Genomic DNA, 25649 nt, shown 5'->3' on the forward strand with positions numbered 1-25649 from the left:
GAGTGGGTACGTTTTTTTTTTTAAAGCCAATTTATATGTCAAAATGTTTAGAGTCAAATATAAGTTAGGCTAAAAAATGATTGGTGAAGTTTTGCTTTCAAACTTTCTGAAATAATTAAGTGTGCATGTCATTCATGATGGTGCTCCGTTCAGACCTGTCAAATAAAATTCAAGAAAGACCGAATGACTGACGTTCCGGTCAAAAAAAAAAAAAAAACACATAATGCTGTGGGAAAACTACTGGTTAGGTGTGAAGAAATGAAAACTCCTAATACTAATGGTGTTTTACAGTGCAGTCAAGATTTTATATAATTTTCAAGTTTAATGTTATTTTTGTATTTTTTCATCTCATCTGATAGACTACCAGGTGCACCTTTATAATTTAGAATATAATCAAAAAGTTTACTTTAATAATTTTACTTCTAAATTTTTCTAGAAAATTACAATTTTACATTAGACCAGTTAAACAAATATGTTTAATGCAGAAATGCAGATTACAGATTTTAGTTTTTTATCACATTTCTGTGTTTCAGATCATCAAAGACAGCCAGAGTAATTACAAAAAGTGGTTCTAAAATGACTCAATTTGTAAAGGGAAAAACTATCCAAACACCTGGAAATATGTGAAAAAGTAATCACCCCCTAAACCTAATAACTGGTTGAGTCAGTAAGTGTTTTGGATCGCTGAAAATTTTTAACTTGCTGGTGTGCTTGGATGATTGTCTTTATGCATAACCTTAGTGTCCGTAAGGTCACAAACTGACGGCCAGACATTGCCCAGGCAGAATTCATGTTTCCATCAAGCACAGGTCCTGAAGCAGAAATGCAGCCACTGACCATCTTACTGCAATTTGACTGCAGGTATACAGATCTTTAGTTGATTTGGGTTTTTTGTGACCTCCTGGATTAAATGTTGGTAGGCCAGCCCCTCCTAGGAAGGTTGAACACTGTTCCGCTGTTCAATGTTTTCTCTGGTGTACCTCAGGGTTCAGTTTTGGGGCCTTATTAGTTTTGGTTTACATGCCCCTTCTGCAGCCCATTTTGAGTACTTTTAGAGTTATCTGTTATCACTGAGGATATCCAGTTATACATCTTGTTTAGCGCTCATGAGGTATCGAACTGCATGTCTTACAGGCACCAAGCACCATGGCTTTATATTCGATTAGTCTCCAACTAATCGAATATAAAACATAACTTAATTCTTGTTTGTGCTCCATAAAAGCATGTTATTCTAATAATGGAAACTCCTGGTCCTTTAACCTCTTATGTCAAGTCTTCCACCAGCAACCTGGAGGTAAATTTTGACTCTTTGGTTTTATGTTAGATGATCATATTCACAGTCTTGCTAAGCTAGGTAGTATTATCTCACGAACAGAACTGGAAATTGAAAATTCGTGCGTCTGTTTCTTCGAGATTGGATTACTGTAAATCATTATTCACCTACCTAAACAAAGCATCACTGGACTGTCTGCAGGTTGTAAGGAGCATTGCTGCCACCAGGTTTTCTCATGTCACACATCTGCTCATCCAGCTCCACTGGCTTTCCATCCACTCCAGAGTACACTTCAAGATCTTGGTTCACCCACTTACAAGGCTTTGAATGGTCAAGCACTGACATACATCTCAGAACTTTTACATCTGTGTGTCCCTAGCAGGTTTCTATTTTCAGATCTTTTAGCCTACTTCATGTTGTCAGACTGGCTCTGTTTGGGTTATACTTTGATTATACTAGTCTGGAAGTAATCAGGCCTGGGCGTGGCTAGTGAACTTGGAACAAGACAATGTGACTAATCATAATTAATCATACTGTCAACCCCACACATCCTGGTCACAGGCTGTTCAGACTTTTACCATCAGGTCGGCGCTACAGAGCACTAATGAAGTGAAAACGAGCCGCCACAGAGACCATTTTTTTCCCCAGGCTGTCTCTCTGATGAGCACAATGATCATCTCACAGTCAGGGAAGTCAGCTACTCTGCTGGAAACACGTAAGCACACTGCTCCATCACAGCCAGCCTTCCCTCTTCTTATATACATAAAAAACACACGTGTACATACTGCTTTGTTCTCATTTATTTAAGTGTTTTTGTGGTTGCTTGGATTGTTGTGGATATACAACGTGAGTGAAGGAAATTGAAGTTAAATTCCTTGTTTGTAACTTAGCCAATAAAGTTTATTCTGATTAAGTCACGATAACAGGTGGGGCAATTAGTTTTTCACATAGGGTCAGGTTGGCTTGCAATAATTTCCCTCAATAAATAACATCATCTGAAAACTGCAGTTTGTATTTCCTTAGGTTATCTTTGTCCAATATAAAAATGTTTTTAATGATCTGCTACATCAAAGTGCATCAATGCTTGGTGATACTATTGTCATTAAATGCCTGTGTATTGGTACTTAACGTTTTAATGGCATTCTAATTTGTTCAGATGCACCTGTACTTACAAACAGCAAACACAAGAGCCATTTGCCTGGAAGCATGATGATACGTCTCAGACCTGAAGGGTGTGAGCGATTCTAAGAGGATGCTGCAGCAAGAGGCCAGACAGAAAGGAAGGCCCGGGCTGAGGGGGTCGGAGGGAGCCCTCTGAGGGCCAGGCCTGTCTGGAGAAGCGCAGTCAGGGCCAGCAGAGAAACTCTGCAGAGCTGCGAGGAGACGGCCACCTCCAGATGGCGGCTGTTTGAATTAACAGGAACGGGAAGCAGCTGCAGCCAACGTGGAACCCCCTCTCTCCACCCATGCTTGATTGGGACTCTTCAGGAGGAGGGGGTGAAGGGTGGTATTTGCATGGGAGGGATATTCTGGCCAACCAAATCTGGCCCAAGCAGAATCCCAAATCTCACTTCCCCTTTCGACCCTTTGCTGACTAAAATACTCCTTCAAGAAGCAAACTCAACCGATTCCAGTTGTGGGCTCATCAAGAACCAAATATACGACATGTTTATCTGTTTAGGGGCTATTTCCATTCAAATAATAAATCTACAGATCTGCAAGAACTCTCACTGCTTCCGTTGATATAAAATACTGAGTCTGCAGTAAAAACATGTCTGCTTGTTTTTTCCAGCTTTATTTCACAATGATGTCTTTTTTTCAGTGCAAACAAATTTTATCCCCAAAATAGATTTCTTTACAAATGAGCAGACAACTTGGCAGATCATAAGGTCATTTGAGATTTTGACACAATCTTGGACCTCAGTTGCACAAATTTACAGAAGACAGAAACTTTTTCTCCACCTATTATTCAGCACAAGACATTCTGATGAGCAACATATTTTTAATTCGCCTTAATGGCCGCTCACACTGAGCCTGGTTCTGGTTCTGCTGGAGGTTTCTTCCTGTTAAAAGGGAGTTTTTCCTCTCCACTGTCGCTACATGCATGCTCAGTATGAGGGATTGCTGCAAAGTCAACGCCAGTGACTGTCCACTGTCTCTACATGCTCATCCAGGAGGAGTGAATGCTGCAAGTCACTGACTGGATGCAATCTGCTGGGTTTCCTTAGATAGAAAAACTTTTTATCCAATCTGAATAAATAACTGACTCTGACTGCACTGTTCAATGGTTACGATTAATAGGAATGTATGAACCTGACTGTTGTGAAGAGCCTTGAGACGACATGTGTTGTGAATTGGCGCTATATAAATAAACTGAATTGAATTGAAACAGGCCCACAGCATCACACATCCTCCACCATATGTAACAGTGAGAGGTTGCTTCCACTGCCTTATTTTCAGAATGTGAAGGCAGATCTATGCAACACAGGCATTAACTTTAGTAAACTGAAGTGTTATTATTTTCCAGAGGTTTTCCTGTTTTGAGTCAATTCCTGTCATTTATATTTATTTTATGAATCATATTCAGTTCAGCTGTTAATACAACCAAACCCACACATTATTCACTGCAGCCAGACGTTGCCTACATATTCTGGTGAAATACTGAAAGAAAATCAGCCCTTCAACACAGATCAGGAGCAGACCTGACGAAACAAGATGAGAAAGAAGATTTCTATATCAAGCAATATTTAAAACAACTTTGTTGCTCCCCAGCAATAAAGCCATGGTCAGTTAATATAATCTCCAGACTATTTACTAGAAAACATTTAAATGTGGCATAAAAAACTTTGGAACATCTCTTACTGGCATTTCTATAAGATAAAGAACAGGATAAATAAATTGATAACTTTGTGAAATATATTTGGTTAGATTAGAAGAGATAATAAAGGACTAAACGTCCATGTCAGGAAGCCTATCAGTTTGACCTTTGAACTTTAGCAGATACACACAGGATGATGCCAGACGCTTGTTGATTATGTGTGCTGTATAAATATTGTTGAGCCTGTATGTATAATTGTGACCCTACGTAAATAAAGAAAATCCTGAATAAATTCAAACTGGTAGCATCTGAGTTTTGTGTTTTATGATGATTTCACGCTGGAGAAAGAACAGTTGGACTGAAACCTTAAAATTCCCACATTAATATGACTTTCATGCCTATGATTAAGATGTAACCAGAACAGCAGATTACAGGCCAAATGTTTTACCTTGGTAACACCAGTGGTCAGTGGTGGAAGAAATTAGCACAGGTTTGTTGAAAATATTGGTAAAAATCATTCTAAAAGTCATTTAAAATGTAGCAAATTATGAAAACCCGATAACACTTGAAGCTGATCGAAACAGAGTAAATAAAATCAAAACAAATATGATTGAAAAATTAGGAAAAAAGTAAAATACATTTAAAAAATAAAAGTTTTTTTTCAAATGTATGACTAGACATTTGAGAAATTGTTTTTAAATAATCTTGCATTCATTAGATACATTCATTAAAAAATGTATAAAATACTAACCAAAATGTAGAAGCAGGGGGAAAACCAAGAAACAAAATGTACTTTTTCAGCAGGAACTAAAATGTTAATAAAACTTTTTGTTTCTAAATATCAGATTTAGAATTGTCCAAAAAATGTCAAATAAAGATCATATGTATGCAGACAATAAAAATTGTTCCTGGAGATGTGCTGGGTAAGGCGGCCCAGATGTGAGCGCCACTACAAGCACTCACCATATGGCACACTTTTCAGCTGATACTCACCGGACTCTATGGATCCCGTCAGCACCAGAGGAATTCTGTGCATCTGTCCCGGTCCAGCTGTGACGGGTCCCTGTGTTTGGACAAAGCCCCAGGGGGTGTGAGTGTGTGTGTGTGTGACTGATTTCACTGTTGGCTAATTCAACAAAGTTTCTATAGAGTGGCCAAGCACACAAGTCTGAAATATTTATCAGGGACTTGACAAAAAGATGAAAAATAAATGAAAGTCCTTTTTCATGGTCCTCCAGATTTTCAAAGATTTGCTCATTAAATCTGCATGAAAATGTCATTTAATGTGTGGATGTTAAAAAAAATTCATACCCCAACAACGTATCCACTTTTATCAAATTACAAGCTCAAACATCCGCGCCATGTATGTAATAGAGCAACATGCAGTAAAGCATGAGAGTAAATTTATACTTTATGCTTTGCAAATATTCTGAAAAGACTGACCTGCCTTAGTTTTCAGGCCTCTTCACTCTGATACCCAACAGAAACCAGTGCAAGTCTTCAGAATTTACCTTAACAGTTACATTTTCTAAATGTTTCATTTTAAACTTTGTAAGAAAAATAATTATATACTACTGTCCCCCTGGGATTAATAAAGCATTAATGTTCAGTAGAAAGACAGCTGCTCTATGAAGGACTCAAATGTTTGTTTGGGGAACATTAACGACCGAAGAGCATCAACGAAGACTGAGGGACACGTCTGAAAGGTCAGGGAGACGTTTAAAGTGGGGTTAGGTCATAAAAAAAGATCCTGGCACAACTACAAACCTACGTGGACGTGGCTGTCCACCATTATCGAGAGGATGTCTCATTTGTCATGCAGGGGACACCGCAAAAATGTGGAAGGTGCCCTTGACAGACAAGACATTTTGGCCAAATGAAAAAGGATATGGCAGAACATACTGGTGGCAGCATCATGCTGCAGGCATGTCTTCCTTCATCAGAGCCAGTGAAACTGGTCAGAGTTGATGGGAAGATGGATGGAGCTAATTCAGGACAATCCTGGAAGAAAACCTATTAGAGGCTGAGACTGGGGTGGAGGTTCACCTTCCAGCAGGACAAGGACCCAAAACAGCTTCAATGGTCTAGACTGAAGCATATTTGTGTTAGAATGGCCTAGTAAAAGTCTAGAACTAAATCCAATTAAGAAAATGTGGCAAGACTTGAAAATTGGCATTACGTTTGATGTCTGTTTGCTGTTACACGATGTGAAAAAGTTCAGAGGGTGTGAATACTTTTGCAAACAACTGTATGTTTAACACCTCAACTAGTCCAGTTTGTCTTCTGACTGAAACTACCACTGAGCTGCAAATATCTCAAATAAAAGCATTTCAACCCGTCACGACACATCTGGATGAGGATCTGTGCTGAACTGCATGCATGTTATTAAGACATGCACCGCAGAAGCACTTTTTCTGTTGACTCCAGGGCAGTCTCAATCTCTAACAGGAAGGGAGGCAAAGCAACAAAAACAAAATGTTATGCATGAAACTTAGGATCCTCTGAGCATTGCTCAACATCCGTAGATATTAACCCATCCAGAGTCAGGAAGATTTCAGGACAGGGCGACTTCATGCAAACGGAGGGGAAAACACTGCCCTCTGTGGATCACATCAGCAAGGAGGACAGAGAGAGACGCCACACAGAGAACAAACCAAAGACAAACGTTTATTTTTCAATTCTGGGTCACAATCTTTACACAGATCTGAAAGTCCTCTTTCTGTTTTCATACAATAATACTTTGAGCATACAGAATGATGCAAATCGCCTGAAACATACTAAGGTGGCACATGCTTGGTGAACGAAGCAAGATGCTGAATAAAACACCAGATCACAACGTTAGAAGAAACAAACATGATTCAGGGCCAATGCTCAAGTCAAGGTTTCAGAAATGAGTCTCAGTAACAGCTGCTGATTTTCTTCTTTAAATTCTGAATGAAACATAAAGAGCTGAAGGATCCTAAAACCTGAGGATGCACCACAATACAGAACAGGAACGTAAACATCAGAGTAGCAAGCTAGAATCAACCCGAATTCCCCTATTTGAGAAGCAATTTCTAGAAGCTGCTTTAATAAATCCTTTGGTGAGTGTGTTAGACTCCGAGTCACGTATGACTAATCCAGCGACGTCCAGCTGGTCTCTTTTATTTACTGGGGTCATAAAACTGTACTTCCTTCCAGCAGACCATGAGTGGATTATGGAAATTAACTCGACTTTGTTGTTGGTCAACCAGGTTGCAGCCATGTCATACCTGAGGCAGTCGGGTACGAAATAACCAGCACCTTGGCGTGGGCCGGTCACCGGATTCAAGGTTTACCAGAGTGTTTTTATTACAGCACACAGTGTCACTGAAATTTCCTCCGGCTGTTTAGAACATAAAGGAAGCACAAACCCTCCCCCACCTGTTGCTGCACACAGAAAGAAGGCAACTACATTACCCACTGCTTACAACAAACACAAATTCAGCTCTTTGGAAATATTTCCAGCTGCAGAAAACATGGACAGCTTTAACTAAAGAAGTGTTGTGCATCCCTCTCAGTAAAATCATGCTGTTTTAAAACTTGGCTATAAGCAGCATGCTGGCAAGGCAGGCTGATGGCAGGCTACAGCAGCAGGCAGCCTGTTCTGATCATTAGTCTGGGAGAAGCAGAAAGGGAGAGAGGAATAATGTTCTGTGCAAAAAGCTCTTAATAACCACTAAATTTAACAGGTTTTCATTCTATATTTTTGCTGTGTATCAAAATTAGAACAAATGAATGTTGGAAACACCCTTATTACTAAGAAGCGATATCTAATATTTTATTAGCAAAAGGAATATTTTTAAATATTTTTCTCTTTTAAATAAAATAAACGGGGTCTTAGTTCACATGTTACAGGTTATTTTATGTGTTATTAACATGAATCTGAGGTATTCTTACTCAAGCTCATGCCTACCAGAGCTCAAAGCTTTTGGTTTGGTCTTTGCTAAAGAACGTATGGCAGAGGCAGTCGAGGAACCAGGTTCATCGTCCACATCCGAAGGTCTTGTTCCACTCCTCATACAGCTCCAGGTCTTTAGCGGACACGCTGGGCCGTACGGTCTTTAAAGCCTCCTGGAAGTCGCCGTACAGAATCGGTCTCACCTGATCTGCGCTGATGGTAGCGATGTCATTGAGCTGTATGCTGCGGATGGGCCCCAGGGCGGCTTCCCGGCACAGCTGAGTCATGTCGGCTCCGGAGAAACCCTCCGTGGCCGTTACCACGCTCTCCAGCTCATGTTCCCTCAGCTGGTTTTTCTCTCGAGAAATGAGGTTCGTCACGATCTGCCGCCGGGCAGCCGCTTCAGGGAGGGGGATGTACAACCGCTTCGCGAGGCGCCGTCGTGCAGCTTCGTCGATCTCCTGGGGCCGGTTGGTGGCCCCGACCGCCAGGATGCGATCGTCAGCCGCCGTGGCGGCGCCGTCCAACTGAACCAAGAACTCGGTCTTTATTCTGCGGGACGAGTCGTGCTCCCCGTCCGTCCGCTGGGACAGCAAGGAGTCGATTTCATCAATGAAAATCACAGCTGGCTGGTGGCAGCGGGCGATGGCAAACAGGGCCCGGACCATTTTCTCTCCTTCGCCCACCCACTTGGATGTGAGCGATGAAGCACTGATGCTGAAGAAGGTGGCGCCTGATTGGCAGGCAATGCATTTTCCTATGAGCGTTTTCCCTGTTCCTGGGGGCCCAAACAACAAGATGCCTTTGGGCGGTCCACGGAGACCCGTAAAGATGTCAGGACGCAGCATTGGCCACACCACAATCTCCTTTATGGTAGTCTTAGCAAACTCCAGGCCAGCGATGTCATCCCAGGCGACGGGAGGGCCGTGATCCATGATCTCACTCATGATGAGCTCCACTATCTTCGGCTCAAAATTCTTCAGACGCTCGTCCAGGATTTGGAGTTCAGGGTTGGAATTTCTACTTGCAGTGCCGTCTTCCTCGCCCTGCCGAGGGATAGGTGACACAAATTTGGAAAAAGTCCCCCGAGGCCTGTTAGCACCCAGAGACTTCTTCATAGCTGCTGCCATCCCAGGGGGCTGACCTCTCTGGGGCTGGTAGGAATGTTTTTTCTGTTGATCGACCATGAGCTGCTCCCGAGCAGTTTTAAAATTGCTTCCGGCTCGGGGTTCAGTTCCCCCTTGACCTCCATATTGGCCCCTTATGCCATCGCTTCCATCTGGATTGTAAAAATTCTTTCGTTTGGACGGGTTTGAGGAAGGAAACGAGGAGGACTGATGGTTCTGTGCTCCTCCTGAAGGACCAGGATTCCCCTGTGGAAGAGCTGAAGAGGGATGACTAAACACTGACTGAGGTCGGACTGCCGGTCGAGGGAAAATGTTTGGATTAATTGAGATTCCGACTGAAGCTCTTGGTCTCTCTGCAGATATATTAGTTAGATTATTGGTAGTGTTGTTAGTCTCTGAGCTAGACGGTGCAGCTTTGAACCACGCAGCCTCTGACCTGCTTGTGGTAAACGGAACCGAAGGGAGATCACCTCTGCCCTCTTGTCCCACAGGTATGTCAACATCTGCTGGTGCCACTGAGAAGCTTTCTCTTCCTGAGCTTGTCTCAATCATCCTCTGCACTAAAGGAATCTGCAGCACACTCTCTGCAGTGAGCGAGGACTCCCATTGGTCACTGAGGTTCCTCTGACTGCGTGCCAGATGGAGAGCGCTCTCTGCATAGTTGTTGAGCCCTGCTTGGGGGTCATCCGAGTCCAGCACGGCGGCGTAGCGCTCCGAGTAGGTCCTGAGCAGACTAGCCGTTCCGGCCTGAGAAAGCTGGGAGCTTGCCCATGCATACTGAATGGAGAGGATGTGGGCACGGTAGGCACCGGCCTTCTGTTCAGGTGTGCAGCTGCCAGATGAAATGTCAAAGGACCTCCTCTGCCATTCCTCCAGGTGTGCGCCGCTCATGCCTGGCCTGCTCCAGCCTGGTGAAGGAGAGGGAACAAACGTTATGAAAAATACATGACCTCTGTAAACGCCAAACACACTCCACACCTGACCCAGACAGACAAGAAGTGCCTTCTTCACAGTTTGTCCTGAATACACTATGAACAGGATTCACACGTTTAAACACAGTTTAAAGCAGATATTTACTGGAACTGAACAACAATCCTTCTCACTGTCTAACAATAAATCAGATTCCTATTAGGGACACTCAGGATCCCTACAATTATTTCAATTTGCTAAATGACAGAATCAGGAAATACATTTTTTTATTACTTTCTTCTAAGTCAGACGTTTACATACACTAAGATTGCTATGCCTTTCAAACAATTTGACAAGGCCCAGATGATGCTGATGTTTTCATGGCTTGGTGAACTTCTGATAGACTCGTTTACAACATCCGGGTTAAACACAGGCGCTCCTCTGGATGTATTTACACTTCAAACAGGCTGTCTACCTGTGTGACATCATGGAAGCAATTTTAAAAGAAACCAGCCAAGATTTCAGGAAGAGAACTGTGAACCTCCACACCTCTGGTTCTTCTTTAGGTACAATTTCTAGATGCCAGGTTGATCTGTTCAAGCAATCATATGCAACCATTAACACCATGAGAATGTCCAGATATTAAAACTGTTTAGGAAACAGATGGGTCCCATGACCCAGAGATGAACATGTTTTGGGTTGAAATATGCAAATCAACCTCAGAACAAAAACAAAAGGCTGTGAAGATGCTGTTTGAAGCTGGTAAGAGAGTCTCCTCATCCACACTGAACGAGTCTGGAACCCATATGGGGCGAAACGCCACTCAGAGAGGAAGAAGCCATAACTCCAAAAGCAACATAATAAGACAGATTACAGGAAGCAAAATGACTCAGACCTTATTTTCTGAAGACATGTCCCGTGGTCTGCTGAAACTAAAACTGAAGCATTTAGAGAAAAAAACGAAGAAGCTTTCAAACATGAGGACACCTCACCCAACTGTTAAGTACAGAGGAGGAAGCATCATGCTGTGGGGATGTTTTGCTGCAGATCTGGTCTGGTGCACAAATTCATAGCATCATGAGGAGAGGAGTTTATTTGGAAATATTAACACAAAATCAGCCAGAAAGGTCAAGTTTGGGCACAAGTGGATCCAAATGGACAATAACCATAAGCTCACTGCCATACATGTTACACAGTGACTCAGGCGATGTTTTGGAGCGGCCGTCACAAAGCCCTGGTTTTAGTCTCCTAGAACATTTGTAGGCAGCGCTGAGAGGGTGTGTGATAGCAAGGCGGCTTACAAACCGGGATTGGTTACAGCAATTCTGTCAGGAGGAACGGGCCAAAATTCCAACAAAGTCTTCTGAAGGACTAGTAGAAGGAAACCTAAAATGTTTTACTGGAGTCATGCAGTTTAAAAGCCACCAAATACTCCCGAAATTTATGTAAACTTCTACATCTGAAAGATTTTTTTGAAAAATTTCCTCATATTATTCTGATATTCAACAAATTGTATTATTTTGTTAATCCCAACTGACCTAAAACAAGGAAAGTTTAGTTTGAGTTAACGTCAGACAGGGAAAAAACATTTGTAGTACTTTTGTATTTTTTATGCTGGGGGGGGGGGGGGCGGATAAAAAAAAACAAACATGGTTCTTATTCTCAACAGTTTATTGAATGGTATTCAATGGGATTTTAATTGTGTTAACATATTTTAATAATATTATTATATAAAAGAAATGTTTTGATTATTGAATAGTTAATAAAAAACATTTTAAAAAGTTGAAGTTTCTTTACAGAATTTTTAACATCGTCTGTGGGTTTGCAAAAGGGGGTCCCCACCCAGAAACTAATGCTGTTTGGGGGGCCATGGTATGGAAAGGTTTGGGAACCCCTGACTTAAACTATCATATCCAAACATATATTTATAAACTTTGTTGATATCTGCTAAATGATGCACTACCTAATGCAAAACTATCACAGGAAGTCCCAATAATATACATTAAGCTTGTTGTTGTAAAGTGACAAATGTGATAAAATCGTGTTTAGGAAATATTTACTAGCAAAAAGCGGCCGTTTTAGGTGAAGACAGCCTCCATCATCGCATGTCCTCCAGACCTGGACTGTCTACAGATAATATCTCCACCATAAAACCAGACACGGTGCTGAGAATGACGGGCGTCACTTACAGTTAGAACTGCCTTCCTGTTATGTCTGACCACGTTAAAAGTGCGATAGAAACAGTGACCTTTATGGCGGTAAAAGCTCCACCTTAAAACTCCATTAGCGTCCCTGTTAATTCCCGCCACTTGCTTCTTCTTCCGCGACACCACTTCCTGTCTCGTTCCGATTCGCTCAAAGGAATCCTACAATGACAACGTTCAGGGTCGCTTTTAAGGGAAATTTAGATGACCAGAAAAATCATTAAACTTACTGAGTTAATTAAACCGACATTCAGTTTTCTTAGGATAACATTCCTGAACCGATATAGAGATCTTGGTTCCAAATAGTTCTCCAACAGAGAATGGAACGAGACCCAAACGTGTCCCACTTTTCATTTAGATACAGGTCAAATTCAACAGATACGCTCTAATTTATGTTTATTTTTTTTTATTACAGGGGACGGTTTTCTACAGAGGGAACATATGATATTTTTAAATCAAATGATTACCGGGGCATGATTTGAATAACGATCTTCCAGTTTGTAGAAAGGTTTTACATCGCCATCTTGTGGCCTTAACGTAACAAGCAAAATAAGAGCTACCGCCATATTGTGGGTGGCATCTTTGATGAAACCATAAAAGCTGTGAGATAAAGTTCCCTAACCCCAGTCAAGCTGTGTGACTGTGAGGTACGGAAGCGCAGAACTGCCACCCAGGCAAAATAAAAAAATATAGCAACATCACTTTATAACGTGGCAGCTTTATTTTATATGTTTTATGTTAGGACAATATACTGTCACACCACGCAAAACGACATAACTTTTTATGTTCTTACATTATATTGTACAAGCATTAAATGTTTTTGGTTATAACATGATAAATATTGTAATGGTACGTTTTTCCATATGCCAAAAGAATACTGTTAGAACAAGGACGTTTTCATGTTTAATGTGATATAAGCTCTATTTTACATTTCCCTGGGTTGCAGCTCTACGCTGTTGTTTTACAGTGAAGTGTTATGCAAAGCTTATTAGAGAGCAAATGAATGAGTAAAAAAAAACTAAACTAAATATGTAACTAGAAACATGAATACTCTAAAAAAAAAATTAACACAATTATCATCTTAAATGAGACCTTTGATGATTTTCTTCTCTGCTTTGTTTAAACTGATGTATTTTATTGAAGTGTAAGCACCTAGGCACCTTAAATGGTTTCTCCATTATTGTATGATTATACATTAATGACTGAATGATTAGAGACTGCTTTTCAATGTGCTTAGTCAACCTATTCCTAAAAAGTTGGTTTGAGCTCTTAAATAATAAGTAGGGAACCACAATTTATCGGTATTAACATTGGTATCGGCCGATGTTAGTGATTTTTTTAAAACCGGCCCGATATTAATAACTGATGTTTATTTCCATCATGTTGCCATTTTTGTATGTGTTTTTCGAGAGGAGGAGGAGAGGGTGTTGGCGATGTGGTGTTTATTTGGGCATTTGACAGTAACAGTGATAAAGCGCAAGATTGAGGGCTGTTTGAATGAAACAGAGAAGCAATGTCAGTGATGTGGTCCTTTTTTTCAGTGTTGAACGAGTAGGGAAATATATATGTATAATATAAATGTAATATCAATAAATATCAGTTGTCAGCCATAACAGCAATATTAATATCGTATATCGACATTGGGCCAAAATAATAATAATAATAATTTTAGCATTATTTATATTAACTATATAAAAAAGTCTAATTTACAAGTCTGATAATACAGAAAGTTATAAATAATAACAGTAATAATAAATATCTGAAAAACAAGAATTAAGGAGTTTTGCATTTACAATATTTTATTTATTTATTTATTTTTTGCACAACTGCAGTTTAGAAATTACCCTAACCCTAATCCTAAACTATATTTAATCAGTGCGTTTAGTATGTTTTCAGAGATTAAATAAAGTCGATTTAAGTGTATTTTGAGAACATTTTGCCACACAGTTTGTGCTTCTTATTCATAAAATCATTTTCATTTTTGTACAAAATAAATCCATTATCAGAATTAAAGACCCACTGATTAAAAGTAACTGAACGTAAACTTTGTTGCCTTTTTTATATGGAAAAGAAAGTTTTAAAGTTCTGGGAAGCACTTTCCACTCCCAATATGGGGAATGCCATAACGGGGGACTTCTTTAGTGGGACGGCATCGGTTTAGCGCGCTGCATACTGGGAAATGTGGGATTTCTTTGTGTGATAATTATAAACACACACGGCCCTTAATTTGATAGAATTTACAAAACGTTTTACTTTTGTGTGAAACTTCTTAAAAACACATCCACAGCTTATTTTATGATATAATAAAGTCGTTTATTGTAAGCCATTCTGGGTGTTACAGAAAGCTGAAACTACATTACCCAGAATGTCTGACCGCTGTGTTTATACTGCTGATAGCGGTCGACAACGGATGCCTGAGATTTCAGAGAATAAGGCACGCTGCAGACGGAGAAATGTTGCGTGTTGGTGATATGGAAACATAAAGTTGTTAAATAGTTTGTATTTTGAGCGGTTTGTTTCTACTGTTGTGGCCTTTAGTGACGAGCAGCGGAAGAGTTGACGGAGCGGCTGTTGAAGCAATAGGAGACCATTAGCTGCTAGCTGAAGTGGTGATAGGACGTGAATGAATCCGGTCGGACGGAACCAGCCCCAGGAACCATAGCAGCACCAGTCATTCAGTCACACCCTTATCTGGGAACAGTGGATTAATCTTTGTAGCTCAGCAATATGCCGTAACGTTCATTCATATTTCTCGACGTTTTACACTAGCATGTGTTAGCCGCTAGCTGCTGGATTTAAGCTACTGGAGATCGGTTTGAGTCCAGTTGAAAGTGTGGACTTATTATGACCGACTCATCATCATCATCATCATCATCATCATGGCTCGGACAGAGATGATAAGACACATCAGGCTGTCTGCTGCAGATCCAGCCTTCACCCTCTGCTAACCAGAACACACCAGTCTAGAATTTGTAGCCCACTAGACGTGTGTTTGTGGTCAGCGTGTAATGATGAGTTCTCCAATGTACACCTTTGTTAGCCGCGATGATAACAGCACTATTTATGCAGAAGTGTCCAAAATCCTCCTTTCTACCGGACACTGGAAGAGGCTGAAAAGAGACAATCCAAGATTCAACCTAATGCTCGGTGAGCGGAACAGACTGCCATTTGGACGCCTTGGTGAGTGCTTCAGTGTGCTATATTTAGTGTCCACCCACTCAGGATGAGACAGCTGCCTCCACGTTTTAATGTATTACTGTGGGAAAAAAGTTCATGTGTTCTAAGGTTTGAATCCTTAAAGCTAATGAAATCCCAAAATGCAGTTTCTGAGAAAAGAAAAACATTACATTTGGCTGATTTCAAAAATTATAATACTGAAATGATATGGCCTATACAATAATGTGGAAGAGTGCTAACTTGACAGTGGTCCAGGACACAGTCATTGACACAATGGGAAGTTTAGTGGAAGGAAAAAGGTGTGATAGATAAAGGTGCACTATCAGTAGGCAGACTGGCTGCAGTCAGAGCTTCAAGAAAAACCCCACACAGACCTATCAAGGACATGGGCTACGACTGTCGCATTCCTTGTGTTAAGCCACTCCTGAACAAGGGACAATGACAGAAACATCTTACCTGGGCCGAGGAGAAGAAGGACAGGACTGTTGCTCACTGGTCCTTAGTCCCAGAGTCTGAAGGAAACGAGAGGAGACACATAATCCATGTTGCTTGAGGTCCAGTGTGAAGTTAAAAGAGTCAGTGATGATTTGGGGTATGAGATGGCATTATTCATGCAAAAGGAGCTTTTTTGTATTTGACCACACAGTCTATACCTTTCAGTTGGCAAACATTTCTGTTTAAATAATCCTGGTAATTGGACTTATTTTATTTAATTCAATTTTTCTAAAAACCTGAAATGTAGTGTTTTGTTGGCAGAAATAGATGCTTGAAATATATCCCTCTGTGCGTCATAAAATATATATTACATGAGTTTAAGTTTTAGAACTGAATTGCTGAAAGAATCAAGAAGATACAAACGGTGAGACATGCAAACAAACAGTTTTTTAAAGCGGCTCTCACTTTGTTTTAGACATGGGGCAGCCATATTGAATATGTGGTCAGGGTTGGGGTCAGACATCTAACCCTAACGTCTGAGTGAAAAATATTTGAGTTACATCCTAAACTACACCAAAAAGAAACAGGACTTGGCCATGTTTCTTTTCTGTGTCAGTGTAGTGGTGCTTTTAAACATTAGGAATTTCTCAAGTGTTACTTGGAGCAGTTGTTTTGATTTATTTTGAATATGTGGCTTTTGGATGTTGAAGTGTCCTCATGTTGTGGTTTCAGGCCATGAACCAGGACTGGTGCAGCTGGTGAATTACTACAGAGGAGCAGACAAGGTTTGCAGAAAGGCATCCCTGGTCAAGTGAGTATCTACCTTTTTTGACTACAAAACTTTTCTCTGTCTTGTCTGAAAGCTAATTAGCCAAGAAGGGTAGAATCAGCTGACCAGTCTCCTTCTGCACCATTAGGCTTATAAAGACCAGCCCAGAGCTGTCCGACTCCAGCAACTGGTTTCCAGAGTCCTACATAATCTACCCTACAAACCTCAACACCCCTGTGGCTCCTGCTTCCAACGGCATCAGTCATTTGAAGAGCAACCCTAAAACGGATGAGCGGGAGGTTTTCTTGGCCTCGTACCACACTAGAAAGGAAAGTGGAGAAGGAACTGTGTGGATCGCTAAGTCTTCAACCGGTGCTAAAGGTACAAACTGTTTCACTGGTTTATGTCCGAGTTATTGGTCATTCTTATGGACTGTTGGTGATTTCTTATACATTTCACCCTGAGAAAAGAGATGTTTGTCTTTTTACCTCAATACAATCAGTTCTTCATACAGGCTGGAAAAGTATCTTCAAAATATCTAAAGTTAAAAAAAAGTCCAAATTTTATTTACATCCATCCATCCGTCCATCCATCCATCCGTCCCTCCGTCCATCCATCCATCCGTCCCTCCGTCCATCCATCCATCCGTCCCTCCGTCCATCCATCCGTCCGCCCCTCCGTCCATCCATCCGTCCGTCCATCCATCCGTCCGCCCCTCCGTCCATCCATCCGTCCCTCCGTCCATCCATCCGTCCGCCCCTCCGTCCATCCGTCCCTCCGTCCATCCGTCCCTCCATCCGTCCGTCCCTCCATCCATCCATCCGTCCCTCCATCCATCCATCCCTCCATCCATTCATCCATCCGTCCCTCCATCCATCCATCCATCCGTCCATCCATCCATCCATCCGCCCCTCCGTCCATCCATCCGTCCCTCCATCCATCCGTCCCTCCATCCGTCTGTCCATCCGTCCATCCATCCGTCCCTCCATCCATCCGTCCGTCCCTCCATCCATCCATCCGTCCCTCCATCCATCCGTCCATCCATCCGTCCCTCCATCCATCCGTCCATCCATCCGTCCCTCCATCCATCCGTCCCTCCATCCATCCGTCCGTCTGTCCATCCGTCCATCCATCCGTCCGTCCATCCATCCATCCGTCCCTCCATCCATCCATCGGTCTGTCCATCCGTCCATCCATCCGTCCCTCCATCCATCCGTCCGTCCCTCCATCCATCCATCCGTCCCTCCATCCATCCATCCATCCGTCCCTCCATCCATCCATCCATCCGTCCCTCCATCCATCCATCCGTCCTTCCATCCATCTGTCCCTCCATCCATCCATCTGTCCCTCCATCCATCCATCCAGAGCTTTTTGATTTGTACCTCCAAGCTAAAAGGGACGGAGAACTCTAGAAATCTGAGCTTAGATAAGTTCAGAGTATTGACATAAAACATGTTAGAATCCTGTCTGCATGAATTAAACTGAGGATATACTGAAACAAAGGCTCGGTAGCAACCTAACCTTTTATATTGCAACAGGTGCTGGTATTCTGATATCACATGATGCAAATCAGCTGCTGGATTATATTGACAATCAGGGACAGGTCCATGTCATCCAGAAGTACCTGGAGAAACCCCTGCTGCTGGAACCAGGTCATCGGAAGTTTGACATCAGGCAGGTCTTTCAGGCATGATACAAGTCCAGAGAAGCTGCCTGAACCCTGTGACTCAGACCATTTGTGTTGTGCCATTGACAGGAGCTGGGTGCTGGTAGACCACCAGTATAACATCTATTTGTACCGGGAGGGCGTGCTGCGGACCTCGTCGGAGCCCTACAACAGCTCGGACCTCCAGGACATGACCAGCCACCTGACCAACCACTGCATCCAGATGGAGCACTCCCAGAACTACGGACGCTATGAAGAGGGGAACGAGATGTTCTTTGACGAGTTCAGGATGTACCTTCTGAACACTCACAACGTCACCCTGGAGACAACCATCTTACCTCAGATCAAACACATCATTAAGTAAGTTTATTCCTGTTTCTTTCCTGTTGATTTCTGCTTTGGAGCTGTTCAATTCAATTCAAAGATACTTTATTGATCCCCGAGGGGAAATTAGAATTCCAGTACAACCCATCCAAACATACATCATGACACACGACAAGGGGGGACGGGTCACCGAGGCTTTGCTGCCCGCTCACAGGCGCTGCCCTTGTTAGATGAGAAAAGAGGCCACATTAGGTAAGTAGAGGGAAAAAAAAATCATATTTCACACTTTATCCTCAGCAGGATACAGTTTGAAATTGTAAAAAACCTCAGAACAACGAAGCAACAAGTTGACAAAACAACATCATGCTGGGAACGGTGAAGGTGGTGTGAGGGGGTGCAAATGTTTATCTTGAGCATGTGTGTGTGTGTAAGTGAGTGTGTGTAAGTGAGTCCATGAAGCACTGTCACAGAGGCCATTGTCCTTGATGGTACATTGGAATGTTCATCAACTGGCCACAAAGTTCTGAGCAGGTCCACAGGTGTCCTCAGGGAAGGGAGGGAGCAGAGGGAGCAGAGCGTCATGTTTACATAACTTCCAGGAGAAGTTGAAGATAGCCAGCCATCAAAGCCGTGTAGGGGAGCCAGATTCAGAAAAACAATAATTATTTGGGTTAGGCTGACTCTTAATTTTCCGTCAGCCTTGAGAGTCTCACTGGTGCTTCTTAAAGGTGAATCCAAACAGCCAAATTCCTGGTCTTTCTGCCAGATCCGAGCGAACAACTTTCTCCAAGATTTATCCCATTTCACCCCTGAGTCCAGGAACCGCAACCTGCCTGTGATCCTGTATAAGGATCACAGGCAGGTTGCGGTTCAGCTCACGTAACATCTCAGTCTGAGTGTTGATCGCTCTGAAGATCCCATCATACATGCCAGGCAGCCTCACAATGGCCAGAACAGCTGCTGACATTCTCCAAATTTCTCGATATGCCAGGTAACCGCTGACTCCAACAAGCAGAAATCCTGATATCAAACATCCAATTATATACACATCTTCCACATCCTCGACTGACATTATCGACAAACACACAATCCTCCACTTCTGCCAGGAGTCCATCGTGTATCTGGAGAAAAATGTCCCGTCCAGGCTAGTGGGCTCTCCCGACCCCTGTCTTCTCGTCGAGAAAATTTGATCAATTGCATTGAGAGACCAGCTGACCAAATCCATATTTTGGAAGAATTTGGAAGATATGCAAAAAGAGGTTCCAAAAAAAGACAAGACACAGAGCTGAAGCAGGGCAGATATGGGAGGGGTGCGGGAGACAGAGAAAAAGCGTCCTCCTCCACCGACAGCAGGAAAAAGAGCTGTAATGTTCTGACAACATTATCACTGGAAGCTGAGGAGTAACCGTTTTAGGAGGGTAACTCCAACATTCTCCAGCTCATTCTGGGGAATCCCAATGTGTTCCCCGGGCAAAATGATGCTATAGTTCCTACAGCGAGTTCTGGTTCTGCCCAGTAGTTTTCTTCCTGCGGGAAATGCCTGGTAAACCTAGAAAGAGAGGCCACCTGATCAGATACCAGACCCACCTTAGCTCACTCTAGAGGAACTGTCTCCGGCTCTACTCCAAGCTGGCTCTGAACAACAGAGTTGCTCTCCCTACCTCTAAGCCTGGCACCCACTGTCCAGTTTCCAAATTCGTGCAAGACTTGAACACATCACAAGCTTTTCATCCCAAAGTCTTAAAGATGACCTGTGAAGATGTCAGACTGCTGGGTTTGCTGCTGCAGTGAAATCACCCAGAAGGATCCGCCTGAGATGTCAGTCCAACAATAAATAAACAGCAAGTATCAGGTATTAATGCAGTTATTATTGGACCCTGAAAAAGAGAGAAGAGACGGTAGAAACACTCATGACTGAGCAAAAAGAAGACAAGAATCAGACGCTGGTCGAAGCAGTAGATCCACTGGAGATTTTCCTAGAAAACATTGGACACTGCTTGATATTTGTCGAAGTTCATCTTTGTTTGGGAGGAAGCTGAATTGTCTGTCCCACTGAACGACTACCGATTTAAGACAAACAACAATCACACCTTATGAACCTGGCTCCAGCCATTCTACAGGAGAAGCTCATTTCTCCCATTTGTGTTCAGGTATCACGTCTGACCAGTGTAATGATCCTAACTGAACCGTGGACCGCAACTCTCACTTTCAATGGGGCTGACTGTGTTTCCCTCCTACAGCGTTCAGGTGTAGTTATAACAGCTGGAAGTTATATTCTACAGGTCCTTCTCAAAATATTAGCATATTGTGATAAAGTTCATTATTTTCTATAATGTCATGATGAAAATATAACATTCATATATTTTAGATTCATTGCACACTAACTGAAATATTTCAGGTCTTTTATTGTCTTAATACGGATGATTTTGGCATACAGCTCATGAAAACCCAAAATTCCTATCTCACAAAATTAGCATATTTCATCTGACCAATAAAAGAAAAGTGTTTTTAATACAAAAAACGTCAACCTTCAAATAATCATGTACAGTTATGCACTCAATACTTGGTTGGGAATCCTTTGGCAGAAATGACTGCTTCAATGCGGCGTGTCATGGAGGCAATCAGCCTGTGGCACTGCTGAGGTCTTATGGAGGCCCAGGATGCTTCAATAGCGGCCTTTAGCTCATCCAGAGTGTTGGGTCTTGAGTCTCTCAACGTTCTCTTCACAATATCCCACAGATTCTCTATGGGGTTCAGGTCAGGAGAGTTGGCAGGCCAATTGAGCACAGTGATACCATGGTCAGTAAACCATTTACCAGTGGTTTTGGCACTGTGAGCAGGAGCCAGGTCCTGCTGAAAAATGAAATCTTCATCTCCATAAAGCTTTTCAGCAGATGGAAGCATGAAGTGCTCCAAAATCTCCTGATAGCTAGCTGCATTGACCCTGCCCTTGATAAAACACAGTGGACCAACACCAGCAGCTGACACGGCACCCCAGACCATCACTGACTGTGGGTACTTGACACTGGACTTCTGGCATTTTGGCATTTCCTTCTCAGAGTCTTCCTCCAGACTTTGGCACCTTGATTTCCGAATGACATGCAGAATTTGCTTTCATCTGAAAAAAGTACTTTGGACCACTGAGCAACAGTCCAGTGCTGCTTCTCTGTAGCCCAGGTCAGGCGCTTCTGCCGCTGTTTCTGGTTCAAAAGTGGCTTGACCTGGGGAATGTGGCACCTGTAGCCCATTTCCTGCACACGCCTGTGCACGGTGGCTCTGGATGTTTCTACTCCAGACTCAGTCCACTGCTTCCGCAGGTCCCCCAAGGTCTGGAATCGGCCCTTCTCCACAATCTTCCTCAGGGTCCGGTCACCTCTTCTCGTTGTGCAGCGTTTTCTGACACACTTTTTCCTTCCCACAGACTTCCCACTGAGGTGCCTTGATACAGCACTCTGGGAACAACCTATTTGTTCAGAAATGTCTTTCTGTGTCTTACCCTCTTGCTTGAGGGTGTCAATAGTAGCCTTCTGGACAGCAGTCAGGTCGGCAGTCTTACCCATGATTGGGGTTTTGAGTGATGAACCAGGCTGGGAGTTTTAAAGGCCTCAGGAATCTTTTGCAGGTGTTTAGAGTTAACTCGTTGATTCAGATGATTAGGTTCATAGCTCGTTTAGAGACCCTTTTAATGATATGCTAATTTTGTGAGATAGGAATTTTGGGTTTTCATGAGCTGTTTGCCAAAATCATCCGTATTAAGACAATAAAAGACCTGAAATATTTCAGTTAGTGTGCAATGAATCTAAAATACATGAATGTTAAATTTTCATCATGACATTATGGAAAATAATGAACTTTATCACAATATGCTAATATTTTGAGAAGGACCTGTATAAAACACAGTGGTGGTGGAGCTCAACTAGACGCAGACATTTTAATGCAACTTATTAGTCAAACTGATGGTTTTTGTGATGTAAATAATGTTAAATGACTTTGGTTTGTGTGCCTTCAGGAGCTGTCTGTCGTGCATCGAGGCGGCAATCAGCACCAAGCACCTCTCCTACCAGAGCTTCCAGCTCTTTGGGTTTGACTTCATGGTCGATGAAAACTTCAAAGTGTGGCTCATCGAGATCAACGGAGCTCCAGCCTGTGCACAGTCAGTAACACTTAGCCTAAAGTGCTGCAGATTTAAAGCCAACTAGGATTCAGATTACATTTAACTGTTTCCTTTGCTATTGATTCATTCAGGAAACTCTACCCAGAATTATGTCAAGGTATCATTGATGTGGCCATCTCCAGTGTCTTCACTCTCAATAGTGACTCCTCGTCTGCATCGTCATCACCTTACTCCTCCTCGCCTTCCTCTCTCTTCACCACCAACTGCTGCTCCTCTCCAAAGCTGAGGGGTCCTCTGCATGTGGGTCCTTTCACTCGCCTTTAGGGACAATCTCTGCTGAACACATCATCCACGATCCATCCAAACTCATGACCTGCACCTATGAGGAGAAGCACATGTGGAGACAATTGGCTTAGACTTTGTTTTTATAGAGTTGGTTACACTACAGAGAAGGTAGTATGAGAATGGTGGGAGCTGTTCAGCAAACACTGTCAGGGTTTCTGAATGAAGCCAGAAGACCCTTTTTTCCCTGGGTTGATCCCCTGATCGTTTCGGGAGCAGATGGATAGAGGTGTGCAGGAAGCTGAGATGCTCCAGCTGAGACTTACTGTGCCTTACATTTCCAGCCACTCTCCCTCAAACAGACTGCCACTAAAGACTGCTCTGTTATTAGCTGATTCCTGTTCTGTACGTCCTGCACCTCATCAATGCCCATAACATCCCTCCACTAAAAAAAACAATGACTAGATGATGTGATAAACTTTATGTATTGAATTTGTGGATTTTCCTTTTTCATATCACACAGAAGACCCATTCTACCCATATAATGTATTTATGATTTAAGATCTTCTTGAAGAATAACATTGGTGAACAATTTGACAGAGGAGGAGCTACATGTTTATGTTAAGGGCAACTGGGTAGCAAACCCAACTGTTTTCTCATGGAAGACCCATTTTAAGTTCCTTACTGTGGCGGTTCTTAGATGAGGGACACCCTGGTCCAGCATCCCAAGCCTGCCTGCAGACAAAAATCCATTCTGCACATTTTTGTAGCTTATTAAACTAAGGATGCTTTTTAATATAGAAATTATATAAAGATTTCTCCGAGGCCCCATTAGTGTAGCCAACACACCTTCATAGAGGAGAATGTTACCCACCACTGTCCAAATGCATGTGGCAGCAAGCAACAAACGAGTACTTGCAAGGGGTCACTCCCTGCACCGTGATTCTGAGGGGATGTTTGGACATGAAAATTACTAATAAAACATTTTCTTCTGTCAAAATGAGCATTCCTGCCTCCCCCAATAGGGTACCACCCTGGGTGGCGACCCATATCAACAACATCAAGTTCATCTACTGCAGCCCTGGAAGCCCTGTTGTGTCCCAGTCTCTTACTGGCTGAGAAAGAAGATGAGGAGCAGTAGTAAAGTGTTGTTAACAAGGTCCAAACTAAGTTTCATGTTTTTTGGAGAGCATGTTTGTAGATGGCATGTAGCATTTAGGTCCCCAGCAGAACACCTTCTGCTGTAAGAAACTGTCCCTTGGACTGTGTCTTTATGGTTCTGGTGTAGTTGGATGAAAGCAATGTGTTGGTTGGACCTGAAGTAGTGAAGGCTGTACAGAATATCTCAATGATTATTTCAGACATGATTCTCTGAAACTGATGTGACTAAAAGATGAAGACCGACCTGCAGAGAAAAGCTTTATTAGTAGAGGTCAGTGTATGGCAGCGTATGTTCATTTGGGTCCTTCAGCTGTTTTTATTTTGGATAAATCTCTGTGATCAGTAGGGACTGTAGAGTGATACTTGGTAGATGTTTTGTGTTTTTCGTTTTTTTAATTTTTTGACAGCTGGTTCATTTCAACTACAAAATAAGACGTTTTGGACAATTATTTCCATGTTTTATCTTCGGATCACAGGTGTCATGTTATGCTTCCCCTACTGTTACAAAGGGAAACTGTTTCTGTAAAGGGCATTTATCATGACTTTCACACTTCTCCATTTCAACTGTGTTTAGGCTCGTAGCTGAATTCATTTTGATGTCTGAAATTTAGACATTTTTTTTTAAATCGTGCGACATAAAGCTAGCACAAGGCGGCTGACATCGCAGATGAACTTGTGATAAACTTGTTATCATCTCTGATAACTTGTGATAAACTTGTGATAAACTTGTGATAAACTTGTTATCATCTCAGAGCAGTAGCTTGGAGAATTAACAAACCAGTACACTATGGATTCATTTGGCTCAGACACAAAGAAAAAAAAAAGATGGCTTGCAGCAGCTAATTATCATCGTTATGTTAAAATCGTTATGCTGACAATAGCTGTAGTTTCCTCTGTGGTCTGGCTGTTGACTCCCTGTTCAAGCTATCTGTAGTAGCCCTGCAATAAAGTGTGTTGCGTCCTCTTCCCTGAGCTTTGGGTTGTTCCTTCACTTAAATATAAGATTCCAGTTGTATCATGGCAATCCCTTCCTGCTTTTGTTTAAAAATCGCTCTTTCACTTTGAAAACCAAAAGGTTTTCATTTATTTTAAATTTTATAGTTTCTTTTCAGGTTCTCTGGCTCTCATTCAGATCATATATGCTTCTTAATCACTGTGCTTGTGTTTTTATCATGTGTGTTGCTTCCATGAAGATTGGGAAAATCCCAGTAACAAAACATGAAAATGGGAGCGGTGTAGGAAATGTGTCTGTGTCGGAGAGAAGGTGCCTGTGGAGGGAATTTCAGTCAATAAAAAGGAAAATCACCATTAAAAAGCACCTTCATGACTTTGGATTGAGCTAAATTTGCCTTTTCTTTTTAAAAAAAAACAAAACATGATGTCATTTTCTTTACATATTTTTATTATATTGTTTAATGTATGTTGTCCCATTTTTACCAAAGATAAAACAGTCCAGCTGTTGGTTGTTTTG

The 25649-nt window shown here is 42.2% G+C and overlaps 2 protein-coding genes across 5 annotated transcripts; one reads left to right on the forward strand and one right to left on the reverse strand.

The window, feature by feature from the left end:
• Nucleotides 1-6744: 6744 nt before the first annotated feature.
• Nucleotides 6745-12414, reverse strand: fignl1 (fidgetin-like 1). 4 transcript variants are annotated; one of them, XM_047350736.1, is made up of 2 exons: nucleotides 12318-12414; nucleotides 6745-10045 (listed from the first exon to the last, which is right to left on the reverse strand). In XM_047350736.1, the coding sequence occupies exon 2, from the start codon at nucleotides 10026-10028 to the stop codon at nucleotides 8094-8096; it is 1935 nt and encodes a 644-aa protein (XP_047206692.1). In that variant the 5' UTR covers nucleotides 10029-10045; nucleotides 12318-12414; the 3' UTR covers nucleotides 6745-8093. The 4 variants fall into 4 exon arrangements, with proteins under 4 accessions (XP_047206692.1, XP_047206694.1, XP_047206691.1 ...); XM_047350738.1 differs by having other exon boundaries at nucleotides 12295-12391; XM_047350735.1 differs by having other exon boundaries at nucleotides 12236-12389.
• A 2217-nt stretch (nucleotides 12415-14631) lies between these two features.
• Nucleotides 14632-24872, forward strand: ttl (tubulin tyrosine ligase). Its single transcript, XM_047352086.1, has 7 exons — nucleotides 14632-15430; nucleotides 16595-16673; nucleotides 16780-17012; nucleotides 18170-18305; nucleotides 18388-18657; nucleotides 22631-22774; nucleotides 22867-24872. The coding sequence occupies exons 1-7, from the start codon at nucleotides 15259-15261 to the stop codon at nucleotides 23057-23059; spliced, it is 1227 nt and encodes a 408-aa protein (XP_047208042.1). The 5' UTR covers nucleotides 14632-15258; the 3' UTR covers nucleotides 23060-24872.
• Nucleotides 24873-25649: the final 777 nt, after the last annotated feature.

This window comes from Girardinichthys multiradiatus, chromosome 22 (genome assembly GCF_021462225.1).
Source record: "Girardinichthys multiradiatus isolate DD_20200921_A chromosome 22, DD_fGirMul_XY1, whole genome shotgun sequence".
NCBI lineage: Eukaryota > Metazoa > Chordata > Actinopteri > Cyprinodontiformes > Goodeidae > Girardinichthys > Girardinichthys multiradiatus.